At 46.4% G+C, this 27,120-nt stretch overlaps 1 protein-coding gene across 5 annotated transcripts in view; it reads right to left on the bottom strand.

Moving 5' to 3' along the window:
• RNF216 (ring finger protein 216) overlaps positions 1–26,428 on the bottom strand; it is an 81,634-nt gene extending 55,206 nt beyond the window's left edge. The window contains exons 1-8 of one of the 5 annotated variants that reach the window (XM_054842604.1): positions 24,351–24,956; positions 23,764–23,875; positions 10,477–10,605; positions 9,163–9,293; positions 7,219–8,076; positions 5,371–5,447; positions 1,611–1,713; positions 591–755 (exon numbers count right to left, since the gene is read on the bottom strand). In XM_054842604.1, the coding sequence (XP_054698579.1) occupies positions 591–755; positions 1,611–1,713; positions 5,371–5,447; positions 7,219–8,076; positions 9,163–9,293; positions 10,477–10,543 (1,401 nt within the window). In that variant the 5' untranslated portion in view covers positions 10,544–10,605; positions 23,764–23,875; positions 24,351–24,956. The other 4 variants (XM_054842605.1, XM_054842606.1, XM_054842603.1 and 1 more) reach the window with 4 other exon arrangements.
• Positions 26,429–27,120: the final 692 nt, after the last annotated feature.

Genomic DNA, 27,120 nt, shown 5'->3' with positions numbered 1-27,120 from the left:
AAGACGCTCAAGCAAGAGGAGCATATCAAAGGGGTAGATCCAAGTCAAAAGCTTGAAGCCACTTTTACATTCAGTTTGTTGATACTTAAAACAAGTGTCTTTGCAGCTCCATTACAGTGAAACTCTTTCACAAGGAATACAGGACTCATTCCACAAGTCATAATAAGAAGAAACAGGACAGTGAGACTTGGGCTCCTTTTCAGTAACATGCAGTCAGTTAACTAATAGCAGCAGTTAAATGTTTTAAGATTTAGCTAAATGTCTAGGCTTTATTGGCAATTATACCACACTTCAGTGGCAACATACAGGAACACTTCTCAGTTTCATGCATCACCTACCATCAACTAGCTAGTGTTTCCCCTGTTCTCCTATTAGAGAAAAGTAAAAGCTTCCTGCAGCATTCTGTCTGGCCAATGAATTTTGCAAGTCTCAACTAAACGGATTAATACTTCTTAAAAGGAAGGTAAGATTATTAAAAAACCCCATAAGCACACACTAGCAGATGGTACAGTAAGGCAAAAGACATTGCACTGCCCTCCACAGACACCAAAGATAACCCTAGGGAAGAAAACAGACTTGAACTGGAGAACCTTTCGCGTGATTGCATAGTGTCCCTTGAGTTCATGTAGTGCCCACTTAATGTCTTGGCTGCTCAGCATTTTGAAGTCTGCCATAAGGAGGTCAGCTGCCTGGATAAAGCACCGCTGATCAAGTGGGGCAAGTTTGGAAAAGTTGAAGTAGTCCACTTTAGGCACCTAAGGAGAAAATGCAAGAGATAGAAAAAGGTTTCTACAAAAACGCCCAAGAACACCCCAAACCGCTCTTTCAGTGATCAAGACCTTCTGCAAGACCACTCAAAACGGTGGTTACATAGCATCCAGTTCCGAGCATCAGCTTAGAGTGCAGCATGGGTGGGAAGCCTCCTGGTCTATGCACTTGTGTGGGTAACCTGCACCATGCTGCAGCTCTGCTCCTAGCAGGACCCACGCCACGTAAAGCTGTTGTGTGTGGCTGCATGAGACAGTGAGGAGAGGATATGCTTTGGATACTGCAATGGGTGACCAACTTTATTGGCCTGAGGTTGAGAGATGCGTCCAAGAATAGAAAGAAGTATTCAACACATCTCTCTCTCAGGCCACACACTGCTATTTCAACATAGAATTTTTTGTCAAATGGACTTTAAAAAAAAATAAAATCAAGCAGCTGTAGGGAGATTTGCAGTTAGGAGGTTGAAAGGCAAAGTCTAAAGGCCACACAAGAGAGACCTGAGGGCCAAGTCTACTTCCTGTGACAGAACGACCAAGAAATTCTTCTATCAGTTATCAAAATGAACATTTTGGATGGGGTAGCTCACAGGCAGACAGGGCAGAGGGTCTCGCTGAATGCAAAAGAGCGGATACGGTGCAGCTACACAACAGCAAAACAGGAAGTCACCTTGCAAGCAACTAACATTTGCTATTTAACACCATCTTAAACACACCCAGAACTCTGGGTATGGCTCAACCAGGCACTCTACAAATCTGCACTAATAGAACCAGACATCCCAAGATCTGCTCAGGGTGAACAGCCTGGATAGGAGGCACGTTATAGATGAGGATACTCTCACTTGCCTTTGTCTCATCTTGGCTGGCAAGCAGGCTGCTGCTGGGATTTAAAACCACTCTGCCTTCCTTCTTTGGGTAATCTGGATTTTCCAGAAGAAAGTTACAGAGTCTGAAAAGATAAATATAGTTACTTCAAGGTTTGGGAGCTCAGGTTCATTCCTCACTTGTCCAGTTTTTAGTAGTCTATTATTATGAGGCAAGTCACAGCCTGCTCTGTAAGAACCAAGAGAGGTCTCAGACTAGAGCAAAGTAAGCAATTAGGAATTAAGTAAAGAATGATCAGCTGTATGACTGCAGAAGGAAAAGCAAATAGATCTATCCTTCATCAATTACATTTACATAAGAGAAGCTTGTATGGGTGAACTACTAACCAACCTATATTTCTCCATGCCTCTGGTGAGCAATCAGGCTTATTTCTCCACTCACATCTATGGGTAAAACCACGTAAAGTGGTACCTCCTTTGAGCAGGCGTCAAATCCTGCACAACTAAGAGTCAAGGCATACTAACTTCCCACTACTCTGGGATTAACATTAGGAAGATCATACAAGAAAGAACAGTCACAGCATTAATCAAAACCCAGCTGCCATCTACTGCAGCTAACAAAAATGCATCTATGGAAAAAGCAGCATACAAACCCCTACAAAACCTATGAAAGGAAGATTACAGATTCAAATTTGAATTAAAGCCTCCAGTCTTGTTCTACTTTCACATTAGAGCAGAGATAGAAACATGTTTAAACTGTGTTTACATACAATATGTACTCTGAACACAGGCTTCATTGTAATAAAGCTTGAAATCACACCAGCATTGTCCAACTCCCACTAGAAATTTGTCTAGTGAGAAGAGTATTTAGAAAATAATCACTAAAAAATTGCTGAAAAAATTGCATACTAGCCTGTAAATGCAGCATACCTGAGGTCCTATCACAAACAATCATAACTTTTTCAAGGAAATTTAGTTTAATGGAATATTTCAGCTTAGAAAAGACTCTAGCAATGCCAGAGATCTGCAAATACTTCAGAAGCCCCTTTGAAAGGGAAGCTTGCTGTAGGCTATCTGTCTGAATCAGACTTTCACAGCTTATTCTGAACCATCACTAACCAGCTGTGCTAGCTGGGTCAAGTAACACAAGCTGTTCCTCAGTTTCCCCAGCTGTAGAATAATATCCTTCTGAAAGGAGCTAGGACAAGCAATTAACATTTGTAAAACTTTTTGAATGAGAAGGTGCTAGGTTGCAGCAACGACATAATTACAGCTAATTTACATTCCTGATGTCAGAAATCAGTCCCTAATTAAGAAATCTGAACTGGCTTGAAGCATTAACCCACTATCAAGGCATGATTACTTTAGCCCTGCTTTCACATTCAAAGCAGAGGCATTTCTTTCTGTTTAATCAGGTATTGACATATTGAGCCAGAAGCTTTTGACTGAGTGTGAATGCTTCTGCACACAAAAGCTGAATAGATGATACCCTGCTAAGAGGAGCTCCCACATCTTATCTTTCACATCAGTTGAAAGTTTTAAGACCATCATCTTGGAAAACAACAAAATATCTGGGCACTGAGCTTTTAATAGCTTCCAGCCTGCCACCCCCCCCGCCCCCAATCCCTTTTGTAAAAGATAACTGTTTTAATCCAACAAAACAGAAACTTCAAGGAGCTCAAATCACTGCAGCTCAAACACAAGGGTTTCAGCTGGGGCACAGTCAGAATACATTTGAACTGTTCTGCATGTTGCCATTTCAATGCTCAGGATTTTCAGAGATGTTAACCTTCAATGTCTGACAATTAGTTAAGTGGGTCCCAGCGCGCAATGCACGCACACTTGCGGCACTGTTCATTAATATCTGCACCACAGGACACAGAGCCAGTTAAAAGCCTCATCCCTGCCCAAACCCAGCCACCCTTATTTATTATATTTCAAGCCTGATTCAGCTTGACATACCATGGAGATCAAAGAGACCCTGCCAGCGAGGCTGACCAGTGCTTTGACCCATTTGTTTTCATACAAAAGACGCAGTGACAACTCAAAAGATAGTTTGGTTAAAGGAGTAAAAATATGGAGAAGAAATCTTTATCATCCAGTAAGTGGGTAACGCACCGCTGAGCAGACACTGTAGATGACTACAGGGAAGCCTGTAAGCACCTTTTCATCTCACTGGGTCTGTGGCACACAATAGGAGAGAAGAGATTTCGGGAGCAAAAAGGGAAGGAACACATTAAGACTGATAGAAGCCGATACTGGGATTTAATTCCATCAGGCTTCGCTAAATCCCCGCAGGACACAATAACAAATTTTTTTCACACAATCTGTGAGAGGGTCCTGCAGCCAGATGCCTAACTTCAACAGCCTCATCGCCCCGAGGAATGGCTCTACCCGTCTTCTACACTCCCCATGCCACCATCCATGCCGAGGTGCACCAAGCACGTGGTGCGGGCACCTGAAAGCTTCTCTCCTGCTGACCACACCACTGCTACAGGGAAAGCACTTTCAAAAGACAAAAAAAGAAGTTACAGTCTGATGACTTTCTAACCAAGAAGCCCTACTTTGGAGGTGCAACTTCACAACACTTCTGCAAAGGCAGCAGAATAGGAAATCTATGCCCAATGGATGGGATCACCCTTCGTTCCTTGCCAGTTAACTTACTTATGGTCCAATAACTAATTCCAAGCCTCACGCACTTGGAATACTGCTTAATTAGTGCCCTAGTTAACTGGAAAGGGCATTGGATTCATACAAGATAGAGCAAATACTCTGGCAACCAACACCTATTCTTCATTCTTGTATCACATAATAACTAGTTTCAACATGTTTGATATAGCAGTGACAGCTGCAGAGAGAGAAAGAGAGTGGGGCCACCTAGCATCAGACGTAAGTCACAAGTGATTTGCTTCAAAACACTCTCTCCCGTGTTGTTGGAGCAAACACACACAATCCTTTGCTTTTCAGCTGTGCGGGCTTTACCCAAAAGGGTAGGGAGATGATGCAACTTATTGATAAGGATAATGACTTTTTTTTAAACTTTTGACTCTAACATAGGTCCCAGAGATATCAAGCATGACGAACACCAAGGTATTCTTGAGCTGCTAATGCAATTGGGAAAGTCCTCATGCTGATTTTCCACTCCTTTTATTTCCCTTCTTGGCTCACATTTCTGTTCAGTTTGACCAAAATCAGTTCTTCAATAGATATGTAGAATCAATCCTACCAGCCCTTAAATGTGTTTGCCCTATTCTATCTGCAAAAAGTGATGTGAGAGAACTCAAACAGTACCACTGCTACTTGATTAAGTAAAGGGGATTAAAAGCCAGCATCATGACACTAAATAAGGGAGTCCAAAACAGTGTCAGCTTTGCTTGGAAAAAGCCGAAAACCAGTGAAATGGAAACTATATTCTCCAACTCAAAACTCACCAACCCACCTTCGTACTATGTTTTATACGAGTCATCTCAACACCTTAATCCTGACACTCACCCTTTTTAAGAGCCCTAGTAATAGTTAAGAGGAAATTAGATCTAATATCTTTAAAAAAGCAAATGATCTTTGTGCTGTAGCTTCTCTGCTTCAATGTCAGAATTAGAGAGGAATTAAGAAACGCTCTATTAGAAAGGAAAAAAGTTCTCTGCTCTTGGGCACTGTCAACGCAGTGGTGACTCCCAGCCTGGATGTGCTCTAGAACAGCATCATTACCAGGTGGGGAAATGGAAACCTGACTGCAGCCAGACTGTTGTATGATCCACCCTGGCTCTTAGCTCTATACTTACACATTTAAGTCATAGCAGTTCTTGATGCTGATTAGCTCTTCAATATATTCCTTCTTCACATCTGGGAATCTTGCTTCCTACAGTAGGAAAAGCTAAAGGTTACGTAGGTGTCAGAGGAGCTGCGTAGCACAACCTAACAACAGCACCAAAAGACAGAGATGTATAGATAATTATCTAGCACGCTCTTGAGACAAGGGCCGAAATGGATTTCAAGAGACCATTTATATCCATCCAGCCTGGATACTGCAAGGTGCTGGCTTTCCTTTACTCCACAGGGTGATTGCTAGCAGCTCTTTCTCACAAGAAGAGTATGGGTAGTGATGTGAATGGCCTAATGAGCGATTCAGGCTGGATGGAAAGAGGAGAGGCACGTAGGTATGATCTACAACACAAGCAAAGCTAATATTTACCTTCAGGCAGAAGATTAAGGAGTTCCAGACTGTGTGCTGAAATACAACATTCTGAAGCAAAGGGAAAAACCCCAACAATACGGATATCCACCCAAAGCACCCAGACACACTAGATGTGAGATCAGAACAGACAATAAAGCTTTACTGGCATTTCTGTGAAAGCTCTCCCAGCAGCCTAGCAAAGAGCACCCTTTGCTGCTCTCTCTCCTTGGGTTTCTGTACAGGTTTTGCAATCAATTGCACCATGTGATATTTTGCTTTACAAGACTGAACTGGTCAGGGTTGTCAACTCTGACAATGCAAGAGTATCTACTTGCCCATCTCAAAGCAAGTCACTGATCAACAAGGTCTTACTCAGAAATAAGTGAATTTTGTTGAACTGCTACTTAAAGACTATTTTCCTCAACCTCAGTTTTCCCAAAGGAAAAGGAGGGAGGGAAGCCTTGGAGAGGATGGTGTGAAATACAGATGCAGTAAAATACGCTTGTTTGCAAAAAGAAGTATTCAATAAGGCATCAAGAGAGACCCTTTCTCCCTAGCAATCAAGGGGAAGAGTATGTGCTGGAGGGGAAGACATGAGACATGGAAGCATCACCACATTTTTTTGTTTTGTTTTTTTTAAATATACACCATGTTGCCCAAGCTGTTAAACATACCAAAGGTTAAGGAGTACCCTTCTTGGTGGTTCAGTTCTTGCAGCTAGCGCCCCTCATGCTAACCTTCACATGCAGAGTCAGAAAGGAGAGTGTGGAGTTAACATATATGAGTCTGCACGCTGCTTATCCAGTAATTCCTCAGTGCTACTGCTTGGAAACCCATACTGCAATGGCAACTATTACCCCTGACCACTATGGTGGCCTTAACATGGCCATGGACCAAACTACTTTAGGGGAGCCAGCTGAGAGCAGCCATGGCTCTCAGCCATGTGTCTCTAAGCCTTCTCTACCCAACCCTCTATCCCTCTTGCCAGTGCTTAGTGTCTCAGTTTTGCTCATTTAGCTCTACATCTACTCCTAAATCAGCTCTACTGAATTGGGTTAGGAATCAGCCAGACTAAAACAAACTGAGAGGGCAGTAGCCTTTAAGGGAACAGACCCAGGTTATTCACCCCACTGTGTCCTCAAGACCCCACAATCACTTCTGCTAATAAATCTCTCTGGCCAAGAGCCCATCCCAAAGCAAACAGTTTCCTCAAGATTCATATCCTCTCACCACTTCTGTCATAGCACTGGGGTGAGTCTTTCAAACCAAAGTTTCCCAAGACAACTCACTGCATGCTCCTCACCTGGTGCACAGCTGAATCTCAGCCAGAACAAAGAGGATTTGCAGCTGAAGTCAATAGGGCTGTGCTTTGAGCATGTGAAACACTACACACCTTGAAAAACCTGTCTGAAAATAACGTGCACACTGAAGGCAAACAAGCCCTGGGTATACTTACTGTCTCTCTGATGAGCAGCGCGGTGAGGTCTTGGTCCTGCCCAGCAGCATCTTGTTCTGGCACATTACTAGAGCCAAGTTCATGAGAGCCCTCTGCAGGGAACGCCGGACCTGGCTGTTCATTGTCTATCGCTGCCTGCTGACCCGTTTCTTCTGGTGGATGCGCCAGCTGGGGCGAAGCAGGACCTGGAATCCCATCCTGCTGTGGTTCAGGTCGGGGGAAGGCTGGCCCGGGAGCCTCCTCTCCATATGCCCTCAAAGATCCTGGGTCTGCTTCAGGCTGCCCTTGCTGAGGAGCACAACCATTTACTACAGCATGTGGCTCACCTTCCAACAGCTGGAAGTATGGGTGATCCAGCTGGCTGTTCTTGTGGATCTCCTGGTCTGTGGTGGTTGCAACAGCTGTTCCTCCAAGGTTTTGCTCTGGCTCCAAGTCTTCTCCTTGCCATCCCTGGGCTTCCACCTTTTCCTCCTGTTGTGGTGGAAGGTCTGCTTTCTCCAGACTATTGATTTCTCTGTTAACAACAGGCTGTGGACTCATCTGTATCGCTGGAAGCAAACTCGGGCCAGGCTCCTGGTTACTTGTAAGTTCAAACCTGGGGCCATTAAGCTCAGATGGTCCAGGCTGCTGCAAGGCAAAGTTCATATTCTCATCCCTGCTTGGTCCAGCACTGCTCTCCACCACGTGATTATACCGGTCTCCCTGGCACAGCAGAGTTGAGTTCTCATCTTGCAGATACACGCTCCTCAGGGGCACGACAGCACTTTTAGATCCTCCTTCTCCCACAGGATTTGCACCCTGCCATTGAGCAGCAGGTCTGATGACATTGGGACGCAGAAGCTGCTGATTCTTTGGGGTCTAAAAAGAAGACAGACAAGAGTAAGTAGGAGTTCTTGTCTGCATGTCAGAATCCTTGCTCCAGATGATCTTTTGCACCCAATCAAATTTCTGATAGGAAACATGAAAAGTGTGTTTAGCAAGATGCTTAATAAGGCATAAAACTGCAACCCATATACATTTGTTTCACTGAACTCCATCCTCAGTCTGTCCCCAGGTGCTAAGAAAACATTTGGCAGAATTGAGGTGCACAGGACTTTCAGACTGGAATAATTTCCTGAGCTCACCCCAGACCACACTTCCAGTAAATAGTCTGGAAAGGATGAACTAACTGATGGCATATTTGCATTCTCACCAATTTATTTAAACAGGCAGCAGGAACCAAAGCTCAAAACCGTTAATCTCTGGCCTTGTTCTTGCCTCTGGCAGGCTAGGACTGCTGTACGCCAGAGTCTGAAAATTCTCTGCTACTGTTTTCAACTAAGAAACAAAACCGTCAGCTTCGCAACCCCTTTTCTCAATGTCTCTGGTTACTTCAACAGAAAAGCAGAATACATTCTTAATAGAGCTTAGATGTGAAATTAGACACTTAAAATAATCAGGGTAAGCTAAAGCCTTTGGCCCTCCTCTGTGTGATTGCCTGTGCCAGCGGACAGAGATTTACCAGGTGAGCTGGCTTTGTAAAACTGCAAAAATGTAAATGCCTGCAACAGCCCAACAAGAATCCAAGCAGCACAGAGAAATATAAAGCATACAAGGTCAAACAAGGCATGTTTTGAAAACTCGCCTTCTAAAGAACGTCAAGTCCTTTTACAAAGCACTCCACTTTTCTGCATTTAGATAAATAACTTTATGGAAGCTATGGCCTTCGTTAAGTAGAACTTTAAATACAATGAGTTTAACAGTCTAGTTCTCCCCTCCTGAGCCCAAAATATGACTAAACACTTAAAGCCAGCAAAATCTCATCATTTCAGCATACATTTCAGACATCCTAAGTAAATTATTGTAACTGGACAGGACTCTCAAAGGAATGCATCCAGTATTTGCACAAGAGTTGGCTAGAAAAGCCATGAATAAAGCAGGGCAAGTACAAGAATGAAAAGTGACCTCTGCCAAGATGACTACATCATCGTCATCTTCCTCACGCTGCTGCTGTGTTGGCGTTTCCAGCAAAGGTAATTCTTCATCCGAGGAATCTGATATCGTGATGAGACCTTCGTCCCTGCGGTTTATCCAGTCTGTAGTAAAGCAAGTAAAGTTAGCTATTTGCTAAAGGTAAATAACTGAAATTACAGGGCACAAGCACTGAAACATATGAAAAAGCAATCTTCACATTTGCATTGCAGCAAGAAGAAACGCTCAAAGGTCACCAGTTCCTCTGCAAGTTACTGTTACAGCCGCTCCTACTTCCCTCGGCCCTCTGAACAGAACGCCTGCAGAAACTATAGCTCACCACAACGGCACACGCATGAAACAGTCACTCTGACACTCGCGCAGAGATTCTTCTATCACAAACTTCAGCACGATCAAGCTGCTGCAAAAATTATCCCAAACGAGCCACGTACAGGAGTACTTCCTAATTTTTGCAGAGAGGTCCTGAACTTTCAGTATCTCAGGAACGATACATTTTCTTTTATTAATGTGCAGTGCATTCCAGAGGAGAGATAAGGTTCCCTGTGCAATTTGGCCTCTTCTGAAAAAGCGTGACTTTGCAGCGGTACCTTACGCAAGACTGAGATAGGGCCCCTGACTGTGGGTACAGAAGATATCCTGCTATTAGATGACAACCTTGTCCCTCAAGGCTTGTCAAGAGTGGAATATAGACGCTACTGAACACAGCTGCTGGAACGCAGGAGAGACACTCCAGCCAGAAACAGAGGGTTTCTGTACTGCAGAGACAGCATACAACCATGCTCTCCCTATGATTTGACAACAATTTGGCTTATGCTTTAGCATAAGTATTCATGAGTATTCATTTATCACCTTTCAAGCATACACAGAAAGCATCATTTCGAACTCCACTCTTGGAGGAACGGGTGCCAACACATACAGCCCTATGGGGAGCCCTATGCAGAGCCAGCCTCTCTCTTAGGAGGTCCTCAGAAGAGTGGAACACCATAAGCCCCTCAGATCTGCTGAAATACCTCTACATGGTGTTCCCAAGAAGTTAGCAACATGCCTTAAGGCAGTACAACACAAGAAAGACAAGAGCCAAATGTTTTGCATGTCAGCATAAAATGAGAGAATTTTCTGTAGGTGGCTGTGAAGTAAGTGTAACGGAGCGGCGTATGACACGGCAAAACAGACCCCAGCAGGTTCCCATTAACAACACTCCTGCAAGTTTAGTATCTGTGAATCCCACTGCTTGTAAGCAGAATTTTACAAAGAGAGTTTCAGAAATATGCACAAATCGGTACTCACCTTTCCCTCTGTGACTACGGAAGCTGTTCAAGTTAATTACTTCTTCATTTCCATCTCTCTCCGCCATTTTAAACAGCTGTACCTGAAAGCGTCAGTGCCCAAGCATGGCAGTCAGGCTTGCATGAGGAACTAGAAGACAAAAGAAGAACACGAGAGAGTAAGGCAAACTCAGCAGCACCCTAATTGGGCTTTCCCAAGACTTAAGCCGTGAGACATTTTGGGGTTCTCCTGGCTCTCCCAGCACAGCCTCTCCATGAGGATATTTTTCTGTACCGCCTTCTCAGTACTTAAAAGCAGACATATTTCTGTTGTCTTCTCTTCCAACAGTTAAGACTGAAGAGTACCATCAGGCCCAAGAAGCCTCTCTGGAGGAGAAACGAAGATTCTTGTAACTCCGCAATCACGGAAAGCATGTATGGGGGTGCAATTCCATTCAGCCAGGACTCAAACCCTCCCCGCATGTGGTTCTTCTGTTTCCAAAGCAGCAAAAACCTGATGCATCGACTTATATAGTGGTGTTTCTGCCACCAGCTACTGGTGAGAGGAGCAAAAGCTGCTTGCCTGAGCTGCCACAGGGCAACACCGTGTAAGCCTGCATCTCAAACATACCAGTTGACGTCATTACAGCCATCCCCTATCGCACTTAATGCCATGAAGTCATACCACGCACAAGTGCTGCAGAAATGCTAGCACCGAGGTGAACAGGCAGTATTATGGGTCAGACCTGACAGCCTAGCTGCCAAGGAGCTGAACAGCAAAGCAAGCCGTGCTGCTCAAATGGAGACACCAGCATCACGCCCTGAATTCCCCTGTGTGCTGCCAACCTGAGGCACAACTTCAGAGGGAGAAGAGATGCTTTGAGCTCACTTCCACAACATCCATGCTGTTGACACGTCAGAAGGAAGCTGCACCCCTGACAGGGCAGTATATAAGTGCGCGTTTTGTGCCCGCACTGTGAACCAGCACAGGAACAAGTCACATTTACAAAGTACGCTTTCTTGCCATCATCTGCTATTTTAAAGGAGACCTCCCCTCCTCAATGAGGGTTTGATACAAATTCCAGGATACGCCACCTGCTCTCAAACTGAAAAGAGAACACAACAGGGATCAGGTTCCTTCACAGGACTGAGCTTTTGGGACTACAATTTGCTACCCCCACCTGTTCTGAGAGGCACAATGAACCGGCTGGAGGCTCCCAAACAGGATTAGGAGATCAGAAGAATCACTGCAACCTGAACAGTAGGTTTCCATTTTATGCTCTGTCAGCTTACAGCTCTCAATTCCCGCTATCGCAGAGCAGCTGAATACGTACAGGAACTCTGACCACAATTTGATCACTGGAACGAGAAAGGAAGTCTTTTTATTGAGAAGTATTCATCTCATTATTAGAGCACAGAGGAATCTGTATTATTAAATATTTACTGATGCATAAATTGGAAGAAGATGGTGGGTCTGCTATAAAATCCTGTTTGCTTGTGCACAAGAGCAGTATAAATTCCTCCTCAATAATTCTACTTAACCTCCTCTGCAGGGAACAGGATTTGCAGCTAGGATAGCAAGATAAAAAAATCAGTTTGGGTGCATACTACATACTTATATCTATACCCCCCCTCCAAGGAACTAGTCATTACCATCTTCAAAATATTTTAATACAGGATAAAATAATAAAAATAAAAAGTAAAATTTAACACTTTAAAAAGCCAAACCCAAGCCACTTTTCACAGAAAGCACATGCTGCACGGCAGTGCCGAGAGTCGGCTGGCTTTGGGCAGGAGCGCACCCTCCTCCTGCAGGAGGGCCCGTGCAGACACAGGCCACAGCCTCGCACTGTAGGCAGCGGGATAAACAAGCAAGGCAGCAGCATTTTCCCCGTTTGCAGGGCAGGATGCTTGCTTAACACACAGAAAGAGTGCCAGCAGCACGGCTCAGTGCCTGAAGCAGCCTTCTCCAGAAGGAACCTCCACCACGAAGGTTTTCCAGGCTTGGCTACAAACTGCCAAGCCAAGGACTCACCTGGTCCCACCACTGGTGATGGTCCAAATTTGAGTGGGACATCGGGCTAGGGAACTGCAGAGGCCTCTTCTAACCAGCATAACTACAAATATGCAACTACCCCTGTATTTGAGCCCTGAAACCTCAGTAGCACACCCTATTTCCAGTAAGCAGCTCCAAGAGTATCATGGGCATATTGATGCTTTGAAAACACTTCAAAAGCAAGATTTTTGGGAGTGTTTCTGCTAGGTTCTTCAGTTTTTGCATTATAAGCAATAAAAAAAGTGTTATTTTATTTGCCAGAACAACACGATAGCACTGTTCTCATCACTGCAGACAGGTGCTGGAGTGGCAGCTCAGTAGCTGGATCACTGGAAGCATACCTGGTGAAAACCCTGTCGTTTTTAAAAGGTCACGTCCACATTATTACAGTTGTATTTTTCCCTAGTACTCATGAATAGCTACCACCTAGTCCTGCATAGCATTCTTCCATCCTTAGCCCTCTCAGTATTTTAGAAAACAAGATCAATACGCTTCTTGCCACTTAAAAGATAGAGAAATGGAAGCACAGAAAGGACCGGTGTGGCCAAGGCCACCAAGCAGCCCAGCAGCAAAGCCAGAAGTGGCACCCAGATCTCTTCAGCTCACGTACCTACAACCAACCACTTCTGCTTCCCAGCAGGTTGGGCCTACAAAGCACTCCTTACAACAGCCCCTGCACAGCTAGCGACTGTCTTCTCTCAGCTTCCTTCACGCAGGCTCACACTCAGGAAAGGAACCTCTTGGCAGACAAAACCAGCAAAGGATTGCTCCAGGACTGGCTGGGGAGGAATAAGAATGTTTGTGAAAGCCACAAATCAGCCCTCGCAGCATCAAGCGATGCGGACAGAAGCTAGACAGGTGTCTGCTCAGATTTGCTCTGAGCAAAGCTAAGTGGCTGGGATATTTGTCCCCCACAGGGGTATGCAATGCATTAGCAGAGTTCGGTATGCGTGTGCACGTGGGTGGGTCAACACCAGAAACGCTCGGCATGGTCACAAAAAAAATCTTGTCCCAAATAGTTCAAATGGTGCTTTGTCCAACGCTGGCTAAACCACAGCTGTTCACATCCAACAACAAGGATAAGCCACAAGACCAACATCAGGACCGTATTCTCCATAGGCAACTCCAGTTCCCGTACAGAGGAACTTGCGCACTTCAGCCATGAGTATCAAGAAAGAGGTACAGGAAATAATCTGAAATTAAGTTTGGGATAACAGACTGTCTTCCCCCCCCCCCCCCCCCCCGTACAAAAGAAAGATGTGCACACATCACCAAAAGACTCATAGTGGTTTAAAAAGCAGGAATATAATAAATATCATTAACTGTAATACACAGTCAAGGCAATAACAAAAAAAAGCCAAGCCTGGAAAGAACTGGCAATGTCCCACTTTACTATTTCAAAACAGACTGCATACGAACCCAAGCAGCTTAATAAAGCACTGCTTTGAGGGTAAAAGCCGAGCCTCCACCAAGAGCTAGCAATTCATTTTGTCAATACTCAATACAGAGCTCAAGTTTAAACAAATATCTGTAAGCATGGGCCCGTTCCATCTAGTGGCATGATTTAAGTATTTTATTCATGTTTATAGCACCAGGCCACCAAGAATGTGAAGTAACAAGATCAAAGCCACCCTAGGGTCTTGCCCTACATAAACACCATAATAAAAAGCAAGCAAGACAGATGGAAAGAAGCTATCCCACACTACCTCAGTGATTTCAGTGCCTATTTATAGGTAAAGAATAAGGCTACCTATAACCAAGCTCTAACCTGACCATCAGCTTTTTTGCAATACAATCAAGGACAGGCTACTAGAACCATTTGAAAAGAAAAAGATCTTGCAGCAGGCAGATAAACATTTGCAAGCTTTTTTTTTTTTCTCTTAAAAACTCCCACCATCTGCACTACAGCACACAAACTGGACTTGAGACTTTAATTCCTATATAACATCAAGGTGACACAAAATTCTTGTCATGACCTCGAAGCTACCCACTGACAGTGCAGTGAAGGCCACCATACTGAAGATGTGGTTCCACCAGATCTCCCCTCCATTTTCTGCATTCCTTCATGGATTCATGACTCTGCACAGGCAATAAAATCCTCCTGGTTAAGGTTTTTCCTACAGTAACTTGAGAGGAGAAGAATCTATTAACAGAATAGCTACTGGAAAAAAACCAGAGACCATCAGGGACTTACGTATAACTGTTCTCTGAACTGACTAGATCTCAGACTGACAGTTGAAGTCACATGTAATTTCCTAACAAGCTTCTCATACACGCAAAAATATAGTCTACAAAACCACTGGTCCCAACCACTACTATGAGTTGACGGATCAGCTGCCAAGAGGTGAAGCAGGTCTCAGGTACACACAGAATGCTTACACAAGGATTTCCAAAACCCATTCAGAATCCCTGCAAACACCACGTCACGTATTTTTAGCCCAACTTAAAAATAGCAAGCATCGGTACCGTGCATATATATTTAAACTCCTAGTATATGCAGGCATTTCTGGACTGCAGTAATTGAAGCAGAACTCAAATTTGCTTCCTCCACCTTGCATTTGTGCTGCAATGAGCATCTTCAGATGGTGCTGGAATTTAAAGCAACAGTCAAGGGGAGACACCCCCCCCCCCGACACAGTGTAATGTATTCCCCCCCCCCATTTACAGCATTTGAAATCTCAAACTCCCGCATCCCCAAGATGGGACTAGACTCAAAGTGCTCTTTCAGGCTTTAGCTCAAGGCAACAGGACTAGAGAGAAATCACTGCAGGGGAGGTAGGAATTGAAGTCCCAACCGAATGGGGGTGCGGGGGGAAAGAAAAAAAGTAAAGAGCAACTTGAAAGAGATGTCAGCAGCATCAAATCATTGTGTGTTCTAGCCTCTCCCCAGTACAGCACCACCACTGTTGCTCACCTACATCGACAGAAGAGCATCAACTCCCACTTCCTGCCTGCAGGCAGCAAACGTGTCTGCTGGTAGCCTGCAAGCAAGGTGAAATTCTGGCTTGTTTCAAGCTGCTAAAACAAAGAGAAGCTACTTGAATAATGCATGGCTTGTGACAACCAGTAAAATGAAAAGCTAAAATTTCAGGCCTTAAAAAAAAAAAACCAAAACAAAAGCACAACAGAAGGGAAATAAACCAGCCCGACTCACTGTCAAGCATTTCATTGAAACATTTCAAAGGGTTCACAGATCGCTGGCGGCGGCTCCTTCTAACAGTCACTTAGCAAAAGCAGGGAGAGTTTAACAGTGGTTGATCATGTTAAGCGGCATCATCCCAACCAAAAATTAGAAATCCCCTGATCATAAGCCCAGCAAGAATCACTAGGCACAAAACAAATCCTAGTCGCTACGCACGAGGCAGCTACTGCCACCGCATCGCACCTTGCAAAGGAATAAAGACAGAGGTTAAAACGTGGACCTGCAGCACAGCTTCTGCTGAGCAGGTTTGCGTGGAGGCCTGCCCACAGCTCAGGCAAAAGTGGGAACCACCCTAAAACAAAAAAGCAAGACCACCTGGTTTCCAGCGGCAGCCCAGTTTGCTAAGGCAACAGCACAATCAGCTACAGATATCACATAAAAGCTCCTCTTCGGAGCACAGAACAGGGGGTAGACTTATGACAACTGCATCCACATAGCTCTGACACCAATTTTTGGATCCATAGCATGTGCTGAAGAGGAACAGCATACTAGAAAATAACAGAATTGACTTGCAAGTTTTAAAACACTCCCTAAGTGTTTCACAAGACATTAGCAGCTGGCTTGGTTTACCAAATGATTTTAGACACACACACACGCCCTCTGAGAAGGAGAAGACAGGATATTCTGGAGATCTGAGGAAAAAAAAATAATCAAGGAACAGAAGCTGAAAGGAGAAAAAAATCTTTCACTTAAGAGCCAGGTAACAGTTCTACTGCAGAAAGCCAAAGAATTAATTTCATCACACCAAAACATAACACTAGAAGCTTTTTGTGACAAGTAAATCAAAGCTGAACGTTTACCTCCCCATACACACAAGATGGCCAACACACACATTGTTCAGAAAATATCTCAGCAGCCACAATTTCTGCATCCCCACCAGCAGCATAACTGGCTTCAGAAGCAGTACTCCAGGCTAGGACATTATTAAGATAGAGAAGAGGGACAGGGAGTCTTCAAGCTTCTCTGGCAGCAATCACAACTTCTAGTTATATCACGAAAGTTCCCTATTCCTCACACACTCCTACCTAAAAAGAAAAGCTGCACCGTGAAACACGCACCGCAGCGAGCGATGCCCTTTCCACCAAGGCTTACCATTGATGTGCGCTCTGGATAACCGCAGAGTGCTTAGCGATCACTGCATCGAGGAAAAGCAAACTACAAGCTCGCTAACGTGGGGCTGTCTGGCTTTACTAAAATCCTGCTTGTGCCAGAACAAGGACCACGTGTTGTAGCTTCGTGCAGAGCTCTGCCGTGCATTTCTGCAGTCACTTCTCAGTCAGTGGTGTTACCAAGAACACATCAGAAGATACTTTGAAAAGAGAGGCTACAGATTAACAGGGTATGAGCTACACCTATGCACCACTGCTCCAATCTAACGAGAATTGGTTAGTCAGGAGCAATTAAGAAAGCAGATTTTTTAAGGATTATTTGGGTTCAAATCCCTAACTGTATTTCCCTATTTTGCAAGTCAGCTTAGGACTTACAGGAAACATCTCAACTGTCTGTACATCACAACACTTCTAATCAATCTCACTTGCAGTTTGTTGTTCCATTAAGGTGACAGTATCACTTAATCATAATTTTTTTAAATACCCAATCTCCATTTTTATTGCATCTATAAGTACACAAAGTACAAGAGGAAAGAAATCTGTCCAGTTTCATCTTATTCATCTAACAGCTGGCCACCTACAATGATACCAGTTTTCCTAGTGAAACCAATTTCTGCTCCGTGAGCTTGTCTCTAAAATGTAATCTTCTCTAATGTTTCGAAACATATGTACTTGTTTTCCAAAAATTGACAACTACTAATTCAACATAACTGAAAGTTTCTGATGCTTTCAAGCTATTCCCTGATGACTGACATCAAGGCCAACTGCTGGACACTGAAGTGCCTTCCCATGACTCCAGTCAGTCCTTCTGCTAAATAACAGGGCTCCGTACTATCACATCTCTCTGACCAACATGAGACTGCTAATTTTGAGGTATGTAAAAAAACCCCCACACTTGGCATAGAGGTGGGGAGCTTTGGATCCATCATTTGCCCCCCCATCAAATTGAGCCCTAAAAAGAAAAAAAAAAGAAAAAAGTTAAATTTAAGAAGCCTGGGTGGAAAGGAGAGTTAATGCCATTGCCTTGAGCAGCACATTTTGAGAGCAAAGCAGAAATCCAAGGCTTTGAGAGGGGAGGAAGCATCTCTGCAGTTAGCTCCTGTAAAGGGTACCACTCCACTGACCTCAGACTGCTGGCATGTGCAGGATCATACAGTACCATCCCCAAAATCCAAACCCTCCCTCCCACATCAAACACAGGTGCCAGCTTGGCATTTCATGTCCAAGCAACAACTCGAACATTAACTAGCAGCTCAGCACATAGCTACGGCAGCACATACACACAAACCCAACCTCTTTGGGCTCACAGCCTATTTCCCAAACCATCATTTTAAAGAACTGTTTTGTTCTGATTTTGCGGTATAAGGGTGGGGACAAACTGAAAAACACATGGAACCATGTGATTTGCAGCTTTGCCGCTCCTAGAGCGAGTTTTACTTCCAGTTTTCCTGCCCCGAACTCACGTGTACCTCAAGAGAAGGGGGCAGAGGCTCCTTCCTCTGAGCAGCGCAGTTATTAACCCCACCGGTGTCTGAAAGAGCTGGACTCCACGGACTGCCAGGTGCTGCACACACCTAACAGGGCTCTACATAACGTTAATTGCAACTGCCTTCTCCTCCCCATCAACCCAGCGGCCACACAGAAAAGCACAGGAGAAATGCCCTACGTGCCCCAGGATATGCGTGAGTGCTCCTCTGTTACTCATACTTCACAGAGCTCTCCAGGAGAAAGGACACAGCATTTCCTTTCCAAATCCGTAGCATTTTTGTCCTCCTTTTTTCCTTTCCTTTTTTAAGGGATCCTGAATGTCACCTTCAAAAGGTATAACAGAACAAAGAAAACCAAGTGCAACCTTTTAAGAAGTTATTTAACAAGTTGGATGCACATCTTCAGGAACCTTCAAGTTACCATCTTAGCACTGGTTTTCACTGGAGATGAAATAAAGAAATAAAGGCGTTGTAAGGTTGCTGGTTAGAGGAACCCCAAGACAGGCTCTGGCACTGACATTCACACTGATGAGCAACCAGCAGCCTGCTCTGCTCACAGCCCTCTGTGCAGGGGGCACCGGGAGCAGGAAGAAGAGACAGGCTGCACGCAACCAGCAAACTGCCATTACAAGCAGCGGCGAGGGAATCACTAGAGCAAAGTCAAGAGGGCTGGAAAGCACAAAGAGTTAGTTTTAGTTGCAGTAACATGCAGAGGAATTTAAAATCATGAAGGATTGATAGGTTGCGATGGCATCCTGGATGTTAAGCTGCTACCCAGCAGATCAACTCTGGAAACAACAATCTAAGCTGCACTTGGGAAGCTGTGTTCCAGGAAAAAACCATAATACATCACCAGGAGCAAGTGTGGAAAGGAAGGGGGAATTTTTTAAATTTGATTTTAAATGCGACCTGAACCTATCACAAGAAGCTTTGCTTTCAAGGATGACTGCAGTCTGCAAAGCATACCTCACCTCATTTCACAAAGCTGCTGACAATATAACAGCTAAGACTTGACCCTGAAGTGGCACAGAAGTAAAAAAACCCCAACTTAATGCAGTAGCCCACCTTCGCAAAAAGGAAGGTTTTTGTGTCAATCTACACAGTACTTTTAGAAGTATCAACATAAAAGTTTGCCACCAACCATTCTAGGTGTCAAACATCCCAGAATTAGGGACTTCCAAAAAGAAGATGACTTCACAGGTCATCTATTCTGGTTATTACAGCCGTACCCTTTTTTTGAGCCACGTTAAGCATCTGCACTTGCTATAATTTCAAAGGTCAGTGGCCAGTGGTGGCCAGAAGCTGTAGCTTCATGTTTAAGAAGAGTTTCACTGCAATACCTGCTTAAGACAGTCATGTTCCCACACCACAGCTTGTCACCTCCTCACACACTGAGCTCCACCAGCATTCGTTGCCGCTTTGAAAAGAAATGCCCTGGAAAACTTTTTTGTAGAATTCAGACGAGCTACCTTCTCTCCTCACATATCCACCACAGCATAGCTCAGAGAACAGAAATAATATGCTAAAATAAACTGCAAACTACAGCCTAACAGTTGACACTATGCAATCACAGACAAGATGCCGAACTAGCACTCAAACTATATGCGCCCCTAGTCCAAGATCAGGCACCGCTTTTGAAAGATACTTTTACACATTCAATGGAAGGGCTTAAACATGTACGAGAGCCAGCTTAGAGACATACTGAGCCAACAGGCTGAGTTCAATCCACAGTGAAATGAGTCTTAAACTGTCTTAAGCACTGAGAGTAACATATCGATAGACACCTTGTAAGGCACATGCAATACCTGAGTAGCACATCCATGCTCCGCACTGATTCCTACCGGAAAGGGTAAAAAATAAGGTGCCTATTGCACCCAACTACTGCTGCACGAGAAGGACTGTCACCAACCCATCTGAAGAAGGGTAACTACATCCATACTGCTCAGGCACACCAGATGACCAGTTGTTACAAGATTTTCAAGCCAGCCAGCAACTGCTTTTGTAAAACCAGGTTTTATTTTGTTTGCAGCCACGCGTTAGCCTTGCGGCCAAGCAATTCCAGCCCAGCAAGCAGGCTCTCAGCAGCAGAAACCGAGGGCAGCCTTCCAGGCTCATGACAGTTGTCCAGTCTGAGTTCATCCACGCCACGTGGCAGTGGCCATCGCAGGGCTTAAGCAGAATGTGTCAAAATAGCAGAAAAGCAAGGTGGTTGTATTTGAGGTAAGCATACTGCTACATCAGGACTGGTAACAGTGAAATCGGATCATGGCCAGATTTAGACATGCTCCACATCCAGCATTATTCTTTTCTGAGCCTATTAAAGTTCACAAATGAATGAGTTATCAGCTGGTCAGCTAAAAAGCAAGGGAAGCAGCACTGCACATTAATTCCTCAGTCCACAGTCACGCAGATTTAGGAGACTGCAAGGCACCTAACAATTTCACCCCAAGGGAAATAAATATTTTACGTATGCAAGGCTACAAAAACCACTACAGGCCACAGCTAAGAGGTTACACAGGCTGCAGTCAGACCGTTTGCTAAGGACACGACTGTCTTCAGGCTGCAAATTTGTGTGCCTACCCCTTAGTCATCACAGTCAAGTGTCCAACACTATTTAAGCCTTCACATAGCAGAACATAAATTCTTTTCCTGGGTGTTGCAATAGTACATCATCAAACAGATTATTTAACCATCTGGGACGGAGGGTCAGTAAAAGCAGCCACAAACTGCTAAACAAACACAAAAACATTAAGCTGAGGAGCACTCTTCAGACACTGTGTTGAAGTCAGAGGTGCATTCCAGCCGTTGCAAGCTGGTCTGTGCTAGTCCTGGCTGATCCAAGGGCACCTCCCAGTTTATACACAATGAAGCCTGCTCCACTACAATAGGATTCCGGTTTAACAATATATAGAGAGGACATGAACTATTTATGCTAGCCAAGTTACTGCTAATGGGTCTTGCCAGTCATCTTCATCTGTAGCTGGAAATCCTAGCAGCAGGGGAGGTATGAAACGCCCTACGCTGCTGGTTTCTTGTAAGGGAGAAAAAGCTTCTTTTCCTGCCTCCCCATTATGCTGCTGCTGTCATCGTCCTCAAATTGCATTACAGCACACTCCGGAAAGAGCGGGGAGAGGAGGAAAGTCTTCTAGGCAGCATCACTGCTCTGCTGCAGGCAGCTGTCAACATTGCTGCCTGTTCCTCTCTGCTATCCCACTGTAACATGTTTATCCAACCACATTTTGTATTTGCCAGGGTTATGTGGGTAAGCACTCCTTCTGCTACCAGCCTTCAGGTACCTTCAAGCAAAAATGATCTGTAAGAGAGGTTTCCCTCTGCCCCTCCATCAAACAAAAAATGCATCACATCTTGGGATGGCATTTGGAAGTAGAAGTGTAAATCTGTTCCTAATTCTGGTTTTGCAAAGGCTGCAAAAAGCCATCCGCTGTCTGTCTGTCTTCAATCGAGCAACAGCAGTAACAGTGCCCACAGCTTGGTAAGAACAGGTCAGTATTGACAAAGGAGTACAGGAACCCCGTGCTTTAGACAAAATATATTACTTGAGGCCATTTTCCATCCTTCTATTCCCCAAACAAAGATTCTAGCTAGTACAAATCCTGATCACCTTGTACTACAGAGTGATATCACATGATGCCTCTACAGACCTTGTCCAAATGTTTATCTAAATAATGCAAACGGTAGCTTGGCCTCCTTACAGAGGTAAGCAGACTGAGCGCAAGCAACACAACACTCATCCTCAGAAGCCAGGTGAAACCATTTCAGGTCACCCTGACACCTACATATGCTCCCAGATTTATTTCAGCTCATCAGCTTTGCTTCTTGTTATGAGTGATGACAACAGCCTCCAAAAGTCATCCCGTGAACAGACAGACACCATCGGCATCAGCAAAGGAGTCGGGCTCCCCCAAAGCCAGTGAGGAAGCCACACTTAAAACCCCCCCTGACTTGGGTCAGAAACACTGCAAGACGGCATCGTGACTTGGGATAGCAGCTTCCCAGTGTTGAAATCTTTCCCCAAAGTGCTTTTTCCACTTAATCAGACACTGACAGTTCCCCTCATGAACACAGGGAAGGAACCACAGCAGCACTGGCAATTAGGAGAGAGGTGTCATTCAGCAGGAATGATTTCTAGTCCTCAGGAATTAAGCTTTCTTGAGGATCATTATGAATTTAAAACCACTACAAGCTCTTAAGCACTGACCCAGAGGAAAAACATCACTCCTGAGATACTCCAAAATAAACCTGAAATTCTATAAAAGCCACATGAAGGCTGCTGAGAGTGAGATTATCCCAGCTCAGTAAAACATTCCTTATTATCTCACATCTCAGTGCTTTGGCAAGGATAACTTACTCAAAACCACCAGGACACTGCTAAGTGGCCTTTTTCTCTTTTTGCTGTTCTCCCTCCCTACCCCCTGCCCGATTTCCCCATCCCAGTAACCTGCTTAAAACAAAACTACTCTGCTTCTCACCAGACCAATGCTCATCAGGACACTATTTAGCTCAATTTCAAACACAGAAACTACCACGTCAATACAGAGATAACCTTATCTCCTGGGCTGCTACTGGAAGATAGCTAGTGTCTCGAGTCAGCGCCATGTTTCACACCTTCCACTGCTCACTGTATTAAAAAAAAAAAAAAAGGCGCCTACCCCACTGGGGACAGATCCTACTGAGAGTAATTAAAGTTACACGTAGCAGCTTGAAAAGCCCACCCATCTACCAATAGCAATACAAAATGCTAGTATTTTAGTGCGCATACAGACTTCGAGACTAGTAGTGCCTCTCCTTTAAGTAGTTAAGGAAATGTCTGAATTCAATAATTTAAATGGAGACTTAAAATATCTCCAGACCAAATCCACGTGCAGAAAAACACCAAGCTTCTGACGAGAAGAATTAGCAGCGCGGTTCTGACTGTCCCGAAAAGAATGCAGCCGGTGGCAAGCCCCGACGCCCATTGCTGCGCCGAGCTGACGGCGCTATGACACAGTAAACCACTCACAATGACTTTAAAAAGAAATAAATAAAATTAAGACACCCATTCCAAATTAATGAATGGGAGCTTCTTCCAACAGGCACTAAAAAAACACCCAAAGGGCTCCACGTCTCTTGCGCACTGGGGTTTGTGCTACTCTGGTTTGCTAATCAGCTCCTGGCCCCCGAGACACCCTTCCTGCCTCTCTCCAGCTGCACCGAAGTCGCCGGAGTTGCGTACTCACTCCACCTATTTTTGCCACAGGACTTTTTAGCAATTTGTGTCCGATTTCAAAGCACAAGCCACACCGCCAGCAATCGTAGCTTGCCGGCGGCAGTAACGCCCACTGCATTCTCAGGCAGACAAAGCATGGACTACCCAGGAATTTGGACTTCCGAGGCAGCTTCTGAAACACAAGCCCAGGAACAGGCTGCCAGCACCCTGCTGGAAACCGGAATGTACCTTATCATCAGTAAGGCCTGCCCCAACCACTCTTCCAGGAACTGTTATTCGTGCCCTGACTTATGCAGCTGCCCAAGAAGGATGCCTGCAGCCAGGCCAACAGGAAAACATCCTAGGAAGGAAAGAAAAAGAGATGGAAGAAGGCCCGTTACTAAAATGCAGCACTACCAAGCAGGCTGAATGTCTCTACAGATCTTCAGGAAATGGGTCTGAGTCCTTTCCCAAATCTTGGTATTCCAGGCACAAACTCCTGTCAAGATGATTGTTTATTAACATCTAGTCACACCACGCAGACACCCAGCACATGACATCTATTAAGATGTTTACAATATTGAAAGGCCTGATGTAAGGCAGTGGAATTTTTGCACAGCATTCATCCTAGAAATGAAAAGCTCAGATTAAAGCCGTAAATCCCACAGTTCTGTAATTAAAAGCTGTCCCTGCAATTCTGCTAGTCCTAAAGAAAATGAGGCCCACCACATGGTTTGTGCTGCAGGCTCCTACGGCACAGTACGTGTACGGGAACCTACCAGAACCTGCTCAAGGTTTGGGTCTGCAAAGTGATGGGTCTCAAACATCCCCCTCACCTTCCAAACAGGTCGCTGGCGGGAAAAAGCTCTCATGCCATCCTCTCTGGAAACAGGAGGCAGCCAATTTATAACTGAGCACACAAAGTCCAGTCTATCCACCTGACCGGGGACGCCTGCCTTCTCCTCCATTGCTAGTGCTCAAAACCTGCAACAGCTCCAAAGTATGTCAATTAAGATAGCACAAATTGTAAGAAAGAGGAACCAACCACCACAGAGGAGAATAGAGAAACAGGGATCTGATCATTGGTCTTAGCACTAATGCTGCCCATGCCTTTCAGCCACCAAGGCAATTAGCTATCGCTTTTAGAATTGCTGCCCAAAATAAAGCAGGGAGAGTCTGCTGTTCTGTAGGGCAGTCAGCTGGAAAAGAAACACAAGAAGAGACACTGTGAAAAGTACACGGACAACCGAGCTATAGTCCCTCAGCATTACACCTCAATAATGGGAATGAAAGTGCACAGCAGCAACATTAGCTTTTCTTTTTCAAAGCATCAGAGGTCTCAGAACAGTGACCAAACTGTCACACTTCGTGTAAGAAACTGAACCTTGCTTGACAAGCAGTAAGGAAGCTGAAAAGAAACATCAACAACTAAACTTATTCATGTGAAAGCTATGTTTCTGGTATAAGTATTTTTCAATAAGACTGTAAGATAAGGTATTAGAAGACATTCAAAGACAATGCTTCAGGTCATAAAACGAAGGTGAGATGAAAAGAAAAACCTCCCGAGTGGCTGTTGTCAGCCCAATGTCTGCACAGGGGTTCCAGTGAGCGCAGCTGCAAAGCCAACGGAGCCACGAGCCGACAGTGACTTTTTAAGCCGACCTACATTTCACCCATCCCAGACCGGCGTGCGGGAGTGCTGCCTGGGTGAGCTCACGCTCCCCTCCTCACACGCACACCAACTTCGCCACGACTCTTCAGTCTCCAAATACTCTGCGTGAACACCTGACCTTCCTCCAGCCGTTTGGGGGACCGAGAGCAGCTCCAGAGGTAGAAACACCCATCAGACACCTCTGTTTTATGAACGCTGTACACATTAGCACTTCCAGCGTTTGCTCTCTCCCACCGAGCTGAGCTAGCACTCAAATCAATAGAGAGCAGGGGAAAGAGGAAGAGTATCTCTTACACAGATCCCTCAACTCCAAGGACAGCTGTGTTTTGGGTTTCTTTCCTGCAGCAGCTCCCACAAGCAGATGCCTGAAATGTCAAGATGTCCCAACGGCACCCAGTGTTTCCACAACAAGACGAGGGTCAGAAGCAAAGAACAAGCTTAGATCCGCCTTCCCCCACCAGCTCCGGAACCGACGCTATTTTTCTTCCTGCGCACGAACACACGGCCGCGGGTACCTGAAACGAGCCGGTGCAGGGAGCCCACGGAGAGCAGCGCCGGGAAATTGCACCTGGGTGCCCCCCGCCCTCCTCACCTCCTACTGGGGGACACGCACGGGACTACGGCAGGACCCCAGGGCCGGGAGGGCGGCTGAGGGCCTCAGGGGAACCGGCCCCCGACCCCACGGGGAAGGGAGCGCGGCCGGCCCAGGGAGGGGGAGAAGGGACCGGAGCGGGGCGACCCCGGCCCTGAGCGAGGGGAAGAACCGGGCCCTGAGGGGAAGGGGGGAGGAAGGACCCGGCCCAGAGCGGGGGGACCCCGGCCCTGAGGGAGGGACAGGCGGGGCAGGACCCCAGCCGGGGACAGCGACCGAACCCCCCGCCGAGGGGGCAGGCGAGGCCCAGGGGACGAGGCGAGGAGCCTCAGCGGCCAGAACGAGGCCCTACCCCCGCCGCCTAGCTACCGCCGTTCTTCCCCCGAGCACCGCCCGGGACGCGGAAACCGCGCCACAGCCCGCGGGGACCCCACGACCGACACTCACCGGACCCGTCCACCCCCGCACCGCCCCTCCGACCCCGCTTCATTTAGCCGCCGCTGCCCGGCTCCTTCCGGCCTGCCCGCGCCACGTGACCGCACCGCCCCGCACCATAGAGAGGAGCAGCGGGGAGCGGAGAGCGACGAGGGAGAGACGGGTAGCCCGAGCAGTCCCGTCTCGGCTAAACCTACCATAGAGGCGGGTGGAGGGCGGTCCTCCAGGCGGCCCCGCCCCACCCCCTTCCGGGCGGTCGGTGGTTTCGGGGAGGGGGCGGGGCCTGAGGGGAAGGGGCGGGGCGAGGAGCTGCACGTGTTTCCTAGGGGTGGGGGTGCTGTGCTGGGGGGGCAGGTCCTGGGGGGTGCTGTGCTGGGGGGGGGCACGTCCCTGTGGGGGTGCTGTGCTGGGGGGGGGGCAGGTCCTGGGGGGTGCTGTGCTGGGGGGGGGGCACGTCCCTGTGGGGGTGCTGTGCTGGGGGGGGGGCAGGTCCTGGGGGGTGCTGTGCTGGGGGTTCAGGTCCTGGGGGGTGCTGTGCTGGGGGGGGGGCACGTCCCTGTGGGGTGCTGTGCTGGGGGTTCAGGTCCTGGGGGGTGCTGTGCTGGGGGGGGGGCACGTCCCTGTGGGGTGCTGTGCTGGGGGTTCAGGTCCCTGTGGGGGTGCTCTGCTGGGGGGGGGGCAGGTCCCTGTGGGGGTGCTGTGCTGGGGGTTCAGGTCCCTGTGGGGGTGCTGTGCTGGGGGGGCAGGTCCTGTGGGGTGCTCTGCTGGGGGGGGGGCAGATCCTGTGGGGTGCTGTGCTGGGGGGGGGGGTGTGCAGCACCAGATTGGTGGGGGCTGGTTCCCATCCCAAAAGCCCCCTAAAATCCAGCAGCCCTCCCCCCCCTCACCCCACCCCTGGCCTCGCCGT

This window comes from Grus americana, chromosome 15 (genome assembly GCF_028858705.1).
Source record: "Grus americana isolate bGruAme1 chromosome 15, bGruAme1.mat, whole genome shotgun sequence".
NCBI classification, from domain to species: domain Eukaryota; kingdom Metazoa; phylum Chordata; class Aves; order Gruiformes; family Gruidae; genus Grus; species Grus americana.
The sequence above is the reverse complement of the archived record's forward strand: the minus strand, read 5'-3'. Positions and strand labels throughout refer to the sequence as shown.